Here is a 10,393-nt window from a genome sequence, read left to right on the forward strand (position 1 = left end):
CGAAGCACATGAGTTCCTCTCCAATCAAGAGACCAATCACATAATGACACATGTCAACGTCAGAACAAAGCTTCTAAAGTCCCTCATTGACTGCGGACGAAAGCAAGCGACTCTTCTCAACTATAAAACGAGACCACTCTCCTACAATTAATCCCTAATGTCATTATTGTACTTAAACCCGTCATTAGAACTCACTATGATGATTGTGTTTGAACCTATATATTGTGTAAACTCTCCACTATTAACGAGAACTCCTCAACTTGTGGACGTAGCCCAACTTAAGATGAATTACATACATCTTGTGTTTGCTTCCCTATCTATATCTCTTTACATATTATCCTCACTAAGTGACCAGAGCAACCTTATAAAAATTACAAACTTAACACTTTACGTTGTGATTTTGTGATTTTGTGCATCAACATGTTTAATATATAAAATACTTATTAAGTAAATTAGCAGTTCTGTTATGTGGAATTATGAATTTAGGATCCTAAGGTAGGTAAGATAAATAAACAATATATTAAGTTATATATTATTCTTTTTAAGCCTTAATGGGAAAGTAAACAATGCAACCCGAGATCATCATCATATCAAAAATATTTTTACTTTTCAGCCTTTAGAAGGGGTGGAGTCTCATGTCAAAATTATCAGCTGATTCCTTTTTTTAATAAAAATAAAAGAATATCCTTACTCTCATAGTGTGAATAAAGGTGTGATACATGTATGGCATAACTAATTGGTTTGAGCCTCTATACACATGGGCGGAGCCACCAAGGGACCATTGTGGTTCTGGGCCTATCCCAACCACTTTGTAAGATATTTCTAGCAGCATCAATCTTGTAGTTGTAGAAAAGTTAGACATGAGGAAGAAAATAAATTTTCCTCATAAAAGTATAGATTTGAATGATGTCGTGTCTTATATTTTTCTACCAGTTTTGTTTGTTTTGTCTTTGTGGTTTAGTGAAACTGAGGAATGGGGTGTTAAAATTGACTTTAATGTTATTTCAAAAGCAACCTAATCAATATTTGCAAGCCCCCTCTTTGCCCTTAGTTTTTTTGTCAAACGATTCAAATTAGATTTCTTTGTATTTTCTTCCTATATAAGTTAGTTGTATTATACACTTCTTTTAGTTATCTCTATTAAATTTAATGAGTCTTTCGGTTTTGTGAAGATTACTTCAATTGCTCATGTTATGAGTTCAAATTTTTTTCTCAATACATACGAAAGCCCTCTCTCACAAAGATTTCTAGCTCCGCCACTGTCTACAATATATTAAGCACACGACTTTTGTTTTATTTTATTTTGGTAAACGTTTGGAGTACAAAATAAAGTAAGGTTAGAACCGCATGTTCTATTTTGCCGTCGGCTTTTTATCCCTCTTTTGGATTGGAATATTGGGTGGTGCAGATAAAAAAGAGAGATCCCAGAATTTTTTGTTGGGCAAGTAGTAGATAACTATAGTGGACTTTCGTTTTATACTATGATTCTGCCTTGATATGGAAAAAGATTATGAGCATCAAGGATATGCATCCAGCATATCCCCTAGAGTTAATTAACGTTAATTCACATAAATCAAGGAAAAACCCCATGATTAAGATGTTAGAAAAAATTGGGAGGCAGCAATGATCAACTGATTGAATACACAAGAGTCGTCTTACTCGTGCCTTTACGCAATTGAACACAAATGTTTAGCGATTTCGAGACAATATGAATATTATTGTCTTCTTTAATTTATTTTTGCCCCCATTTGTACCTTTCCCTCTAGTTGATCAGCATGGACAAAGCTACACCCATCACACAATGCTAATGTTAAGTCACATTCAGTGTTAGCAAGCTAGGGTTCTTCAATTTAATGAATCTCAAATTGACAAAAAAAAAAAAAAAAAAAAAGAGTTTTTCAGCTTTATTGGTTAAACACTGTGGAGGAAGTTTGGGTTTTATTATAAAATTATTAATTCGCATAGATATGATGAGTAACCCAAATCGTAAAAAAAAAAAGAGGTGCATTGTTCCTTATTCTTTTGTTGTCGCGGGGGGGGAGGGGGTGGGGGAGGGAGGGATATGGTGGGATTCACACCTTCAACTTATTTTAGCCAAACAAGCTGACAATCCATATTAGATGACGGACGAGGATGTAGGCCGTTGAGCTCAACATGCATGCACTTGGGTATCTATTTTTATACGACCATGAAAATTGAAGTTTCACTATAAAATTAACTTATTTTTATGCTACAAAGAAAATTGAAGTTCTACCATAAAACTAATTGGCAATATAAGATGTTGTACAATCCTAGACATCCACATAAAATGTCCCCTAATTTCTTGATTGAGATTCACACTTTCAATACTATGTTCAAGGTAGCTAGGCAATTGATATTGCCCCGATGCCCTCCAACCTCTCAGTGACGCAGCATAAAGCTAGTAAGGATTACAAGCATAAATCCTTGAAGGGTAAAATTCTGGAGTCCACTGGTTTGTAGAAATCTCAAAGGATAATTTAATTAATTTATTGAAAGATCATTACAAATGAGAAGCCAAATAGATTAAACAAACAGATTACAATCCTCTGGACATTTCAAAGACTTAGTTAGGTAATTAAGACAAAAACAAATGACAATAATCAAACGGAAAATCAAAAGTCCAATTTAAATTACAAATATTAAAACACTATTTTGGAAGCATAACGATTGTTTTTTGGCCTTAAACGCGTCAGACTCGTGGTTTACCTGTACCATGTGTCAAGTTCGGCTCGTGATTCTCTTCGAATTTATATATTACGGTCCCAAATCAAATATGCCAAACAAACCACTGCATCAATCCGCACGATCCAAAACATCCACTTCTAACATATAGCAGCAGCAAGTAATTTATTAACACGTGAATTACTAATGTGTAAAATAAATGAAAAGTTGTAAGGGTGTAAACCATAGCTTATTGATTGAAGAATAGCTAGCTTTGGCCTTTGGGTCACAGTCATTAGGTAATGTGACCTACCCTATCACGGTTGGACGTTTCTTATGCTTTTTCTTTTAGTCTTACGCTATTGTCTCGAACTTGTTAGTTTAACAATGTGCACGAACATATGTTTGGCATCTAAGTTGTCACACTGATAATATATCTAAACCGCCGCTCAACTAAACTCAGTCCCACTTATAGTTAAAGCTACTGATATTCCAACTAATAATTGTACAATTAAGGTGATCCTTTGAAGGTGTATATGACTGAGTGTGGGCGTTTGCCCCACTGAGATGCTGAAATTTGTTCTCCTTTTCTTTTGTAGCTCGAGGAATTTCAATTTAATTTGATCATTGGAGTTTCAACATAAAAATCGAGCTGATCTAATGAATGGTCTATAAATGTATGAATCTTAATATAAATAGAGAAGGAGAGGATTCAAACTTTTGAGTGCAAAAAACAAAATACAATGGTCTAACCAATTCAGCTGAGCTCAGGTATGTCAACACATAATTCTCGTTCTTAATTTATTTTCTTTTGGAGGGTATATGAATTCATATACAATCTTCCAAAACGAATCATGAGAATATACTACAACTAAAAATAACATATGAAGATCCATATGTTCATGTTTGGTAGATGAAATCGGATAGACATGTAAATGAAGGAAGCCTTTAAGGGAAGGGATTCTCATTTTTTTTAATATAAAAAATGAGGATTAGTTGTGAGGTCCACACCATATCAAAGTTTAACAATTCGAACCGTCTATTTTTTAAGTTGCAGCTTATAGATTATCTTTGCAAAATATTAGCCAAATCAAAAATATTTGAGGCTTTTAATTGAGTTCAAATAAATTTACTAAGTAGACAGTTCGGATCGTTAAAGTTCGATGTGGAGTGGTTCCCACAACTAATCTCCATTTAAAAAAAAAATGGATATCCCTTCCATTGAAGAGCCTATGTAAAGGCAAACCAAATAATCCCTCGGTTGGTTCGGTTCTTCTTCGTATTTTCCACTAGCAACTCTTTATTGCTTTTGTTTGCCTCTTTTGGCACAAAAATAGATTCTAATTTGATCATTTGAGTTTAAATTATAATTTGATAATTTGGGTTTCAGTATAGTGGATTCTAATCAAATTTCAACATAAAATCGAGCTGATCTAATGAATGGTCTATGAATGATTGAATATTCATATAAATAGATATGGGGAGGATTCAAACTTCTGAGTGCAAAAAACAAAACACAATGGTCTAACCAATTCAGATGAGCTATGGTATATGTTAATACATGATTCTCGTTTACACATGATTCTCATTTTTAATTTCTTTTCTTAGAGTATATGAATTCATATACAATCTTCCAAAAGGATCACGTGAATACTTCAAATGCAAATAATATATGAAGATCCATATCTCCCTGTTTGGTAGATGAAATCGGATTGACATGTAAACGCAAACCAAATAATCCCTCGTTTGGAAAGATCCCTACGGCTTTATGTGGGTTGGTTCGTTTCTTTTTCATAATTTCCAATAGCAACTCTTTATTGCTTTTGTTTGGCTCTTTGGGCACAAAAATGATTCCACCCACCGGCAACACCTTGTAAACATTGTAAAAGAGTGATAGGGCGGATATTTTGAGAGTACATACTACATATATTATATATACTATTACTTACTTTTGTTAGAGGAAACTGATGCATGTGGTGTGATATCCTAATGGATATGGTGGTCCATACTTCCCAATTCGAAACTGTCCTTTCCCCTATATTAATGTAATTGTTTTGAACCCTCTTCCTCCCCTTAATTGTAATAAAAAAAATTAATGAAAAAACAGAGGAAACTGCATGATTATTGGATAGGCTCATGTTTATTATCATAGATTAATCTAAAGTATAAAAAAATCCGACTAACGTACCCATCAAAGACAATTATAGTTTTCTCCTTTTGACCAAAAATCTTTGTTGGTGATTACTGAGTAGGGCATTTTTTATTTAACTAATTGGTTAGCTTTAGCATAGTAGGAGTAGGATTGAAATTGTATGTTACTAATCAACTTTGAGATAACCCACATTTGTTTAATTAATCTACGTGAAGGGTTAATAGTGTTGACTTGGTGAAGCCCAAGTCTGTTTAATTTGCTTAATTTTCAGTTGTACTTTTAGCTTTACATATCTTTGCACTTACCTTGGTCTTTCATACCCATATACAACTTTAAACACATGTCCTATGACCGAAGACATGTAATAGGTAAGAAGCATCGGCTATTCTTGAGTATCAACAAGCATTGTGTAGGTACATTGAATGTTGAATTTGATCAACGACTTAAATTTAGTGAATATGATCGTTGGACTAAGAGCATGTAGGTACTGAATTACAACAACAAAAATTCTATATACAAATATAACCAACCTCACTCTCGTTGATTTGGTATAACCATCATATAATCTGTCACTTCTGCAGTCGGTTTCTCTTCTAGGGTTGTGATACGTTAATAACCATGAGATCTAACTTGGGCATAAAAGCCTAAGTAGGTAATGCATGTAGAAGAAGTAGTTGTTTTAAACCCCCAAACAAGAACAATAACACAAAAACATGCATTTTACCAATGCGACTTTGTCATCGATTGCCATCTGCCTTCCACATTTATGTCCACAACATACTGTGGCAGACCACTCCTACCATCCCCCATTGAACTGAAACCCTCTCTGTCGTCTCTCTCTCTCTCTCTCTCTCTCTCTCTCTCTCTCTCTCTCTCTTCATCAATTTGTTTGCCACTTTTGGCATCCACGTTCATGGGAGTGACAGGGTTCCCATTACCCTTCGTTTTCAATCGCACCATTAACGTGAAAAAAAAAGAAGGGTCCCAAACCCTAACCCACCATGCACTACCGCATTTGCATGAACAAGTTGATACCTTCTTACCTTTGCTCTCCCGTGATCGGGCACGTTCTTTGAGAAGATAGTGTTGGAATCTTTTGCAAATCTTCCAAAGCTGACAAAGAAGATTCCTAGTTGGTCAATTCTCATCATCCTATTATCTAGACTTTGAAACAATCAGTGGCCTTTGGTGCTTGACAATTGACAAGGCCTGGCCTCGATTGTGATCAGCCTTGTTTTAGATAGGCATCATGCATCTTCATGCATTTTTATTGAAACATCAACTCACACACTGAGCTCAGTGGATGTCAGTTGCCTTGAAACTCCAAGTTGTTGGAATCTCGTAGTCACTGGTCTAATCGCGGCACAATCAATGAACTTAATAATTGATTAGGGTTTGTATCCTCACACCATAGATCTGTTTGATAACATTTCATTTTTTTTTGTTTCGCTTTTTTATTTTTTTATTTATTTTAATAAAAAAAAATTGAGAAGCTGGAACTTACTTTGGTAATTATTTTATACTTTTTAAGCTGAAACCCAAAATTTGAATATTTTTGTGAGTTTTCAAGAAAAAATAAAAACAAAACAAAACAAAATGGTTATGAAACAACTCTAAACAATTTGACATTAATTAAGAAAACATGCGTGATGGATGTACATGTGTGACAAGATTCAAACGATTTGTTTTGTTTGGCATGAGTAATAATATATAACTATTCATTTTTGCATAGAAATAGTGCGGGTAATGATGGTATTGGAGAAAATTATAGATATATATCCCCATACCCTATTGGCATCATAATATTTTGAATCCAAAATATTCTACGTGTTGGTCTAGTGGTGGCCCCTGCTCTCAACATTTCAACTAGTTAGGTTTTCGTATACCATTTTCATACAAGTTCATCATACAATTTTTCAAAAAGGGGTCAAAGACATGCAGAGTTTTCATTTGCTTGATTGAGTCGTTTTACATTTCATACCATAATTCTTCGATCTGTCTTGATCAATTTAGTTTTATATCAATAAATAAATAAATATAAACAAAAAGCAGATGTTGCACATTTTTTTTCTTTCACAAGACAATGTAAGATATATTTTCTTAGCTTTATAACCAATACAGCCACCATTGTACTAACAATGATAATATGATTAGACCAAACCAAGGACATTAAGGTGATCAGAGAATACTTACATGAAACAAGGGCGTTAAGGTGACTCGCTCAAACCAATCATGCGAGGCCAGATATAGAAGCTAAAGCACATGAAAATGCATGGTTTGGGTATATTTGGCATCTCTATTTTAATGCAAGTCTCTCTGCGACAATTGCAATAGGGATGGTTGGGCCTTTAGCAGGCCAGTTAGCATGTACGTATAGCCCACATCATTATTGATTGGATAATGGGAGTTTTAACAAAAAGTCCACGGTACTGTTGACTTTAACGAAAAACCATATTTTTACACTAAAAAGTTAAATCTGGTACTATTCACTTTACACTTTATTTTGTCCTTATCGTTAAAACTCAAAGTTTTTAAGCCATTTTCATTAGTTTTCCTTTAGATAATCAACCCTTAAGTAGTCCTGTTTAGAGTCGTTTTGTGTACACCCAAATTTTCTCTTTGAACACCTTCGTTTTTCTGGACATTCAATTTACTCTCACATATTTCTTTAGGCACCCAGAATAATTTACTAAACTTCCAAACATAGTCTTCTTTTATTTTTTTATGAATCCATTGTTCTCTATACCCATTTCCTTGTATTTGAGAGGAGTTTTAGAGAAGCATGACAAAGCGAAATTTAGATAAGCACAAAAAAGTGAGATTCGACAGTCGCTTGATTCCCACAATATTTTGTTTCCAAACCAGATTCCGCAGCAGGAACAACTGAACAAGGCATCCAAGATCATTCTACAAAACAATGCATCTATGGTTTCATTTGTCCAGCAAAGTATCAAAAGTAATAAAACTATTCAGCTAAAACCGTAGTGAAAGTATTATCTTACAAGCTGATACAGAATTATACATGCTTGCCTCGGAAGTTTAGTTTATCGAAGCATTTATCTCTCTCGTCAGATCAAACACATTATAGTTGCACATTTCAGGTTGGAAAAAGAAAATTAGACTATTGCCTCCGATATTTCGAGGGTTGAAGTTCTTGATGTTGTTACTCTGCTGCCCCACGCAACCAGCTGGCTATTCTTCTTGCTAATTCATTTCGACTTCCTGTTCTTGAGAGAACAATGGATGACGCTCGATTAGGCAGAGTGTAAAGCTTATTCTTCAGTATCCTCAACAGATTTCTTGTATTCTGGCTTGAGCTCATAAGTACCCTGGTTCGTTCCCCTTTTGTTGTAAACGCAGAGCTCATTCAGTATCTCTTTCAAGAATTGCTGCAGATGAAACATCCAAAAATTGTAAGATTGCAAGGTTGAAGCATTATTTATTGCATTTATGAAACTAATTCCAAATTTTTCGAAAATACAGAAAATAGCAGTTAGCTTAAGCATAAACAAAACGACTAAAATACTAACCGCAGGTTGATTGGTTTCTTGCACCAGCTGCTTCAAGGTCCAGTTTGGTTGTTTTTGTTCAAATAACTTGAACACTATGTCTTCCAGTTCCCCACGATCTCTTCTAGTCCTTTTCATGTCTGATTGTTTAACCGGTGCCGTTTTCTTCTTATCCTGAAATAGATAATTCAAAAAAGTTATTCCTTGTTTTGGTATTAGTTTGTAGAAATGGATGAATAGGAAGCAACGGATACCTTTGAGGTGGATGAAACCAAACCAATCATCCCAGGCATGGGCCTCATAAGTACTCCTCGGTCATTGTCGATCATCTTTGGAATAAATTAAAAGCAACAAGAGAGAATCAAAATCTGTTATTCATATACCATCGGAACTGCTGTATCAGAAACACATGGAAGAAAATGGTACCTGTATTTGTCTGTTCTTGATCATGGATTTGTTTGTCCTTTCACGACACAGCTTCCCATACTCCTCAATGTTAGTACCGTGAGGCTTCATATCAAACTTGTGATCCACTTTACCTTCCACAGAAACTTTGCCTACAATGAAAGCAAAAGCTTTTGACTATTTTTATCAACCTCAAAACTAAACGGTGTACAATGAAGAGAGAGGGTAGTAAAATGGTGAGCAGGAAAACAAAAGCAGGACATATAACTTATGACTTGATGAACAAATTGGCCACCGATAGAGGTATACTTATTGGGGAACAAGTTTCTGCAGGTCGCCCTGCATATTATCTATAACATAGATGCATCATATCTTATGTCTTGGAACCAATCAATTTCTACAGCCCAAGACTCAATTTTCGGCATTTTTTTCTTATGTGCAGTGGTCTAAACCCTGCATAAAGCTCTTATTCGTCTAAACCCTAAACACATCGTGAAAGAGAAGAAATTTTTGCAATCAACGGAGTTGATCATTAGTTTAAATGTGCAGTAAACAAAATGAAGAATCTCAACTCTATTAGATATTTACGAAAGGAAATCTACGAACACAACGAGTGTCGGCAAATTGAATTCCTAAACCTCACCTTGATTTGTTTCCGAAAAAACGCACATGGGAACGAAGTCTTTAAACATATTCAAGGAATAACTTTGTGGCAAATTCGCAGCCGCGGAGCCAGGCATCTCCATCTTGAACTGATTGCAAAACCAGAAATCATAATCAACCAAATGCAGAATGCAAATGGAGCATTCGAAAACCAATCAATCAGTGGCAGAGCATAACAACAATTAGGCTTTTGCTCTAAAATCACTAGTTACAACCTCAACTAAGCTACTAGTCAACTGAACTAACCCCAAATCCTTCGAATTTCTAACCCTAATTCAAAATTTTATATCAATAACTCCGAAATAGCGTAAGAATTGATAGAAAGCAATAAGAACCTCCATGGCAGATGGGTCGTCGGCGCGGAGGGGATCGAAAGAGAGGACGACTTTGGCGATCGGGTGGGGATCGGAGGGGTTGTGGGAGCTCCAGGACTTGGCGACGACCACCGGGCACTTCATCAGCCACACCGGGGCCTCCGCCCTCCCCGTGTCCATCCGACTGCTGCTGCTGCTGCTGTTCCCGCGCTCCTCCTCCGTCGAATCTCTCTCTCTCTTCTCGACGCCCATAGTTTTTAGGGATTTTGTTTCTCACTGACCAGGAAGACTTGAAGCTTCACCACAGTGTCAAGAGACGGACGCTATCTTGGCTTTTGGGTTATAATCCCCTGCATTGCAGCTTTTATATGGATCAACCTGTAAATTTATGGGCCTAAAAGCTTATAGCCCGTTAGGACGGCTGGGCTGCTCGGCCCGGCCGAAATTTACAAGTTTACTCTATATTGTAAATGAAACTTTAACGAAAAACTTCTTGTACTATCTATATATCGAAAAATCATATTTTTGTACTAAAAAGTAAATCATGTTAATAGTCACTTTACTTTTCATTTTGTTTTAAAACTCTCATTAGTTTTCTTATTATTTATAAACCCTACCGTTTACCTTGGAGACCTTTGCCTCTCGCTCGCTGTCTCTCTCTCTCTCTC

At 35.6% G+C, this 10,393-nt stretch overlaps 1 protein-coding gene across 1 annotated transcript; it reads right to left on the reverse strand.

Annotated features, from left to right (window-relative positions):
• Positions 1-7,739: 7,739 nt before the first annotated feature.
• LOC137717747 (transcription initiation factor IIF subunit beta) lies at positions 7,740-10,062 on the reverse strand. The gene is made up of 6 exons (XM_068457210.2): positions 9,747-10,062; positions 9,392-9,500; positions 8,770-8,900; positions 8,598-8,672; positions 8,365-8,517; positions 7,740-8,223 (listed from the first exon to the last, which is right to left on the reverse strand). Exons 1-6 carry the CDS (start codon positions 9,975-9,977, stop codon positions 8,107-8,109), a joined length of 816 nt encoding a protein of 271 aa, XP_068313311.2. The 5' UTR covers positions 9,978-10,062; the 3' UTR covers positions 7,740-8,106.
• Positions 10,063-10,393: the final 331 nt, after the last annotated feature.

The sequence above is a fragment of the Pyrus communis genome, chromosome 8 (genome assembly GCF_041283825.1).
Source record: "Pyrus communis isolate YQ-2024b chromosome 8, ASM4128382v1, whole genome shotgun sequence".
Taxonomy (NCBI): Eukaryota; Viridiplantae; Streptophyta; class Magnoliopsida; order Rosales; family Rosaceae; genus Pyrus; species Pyrus communis.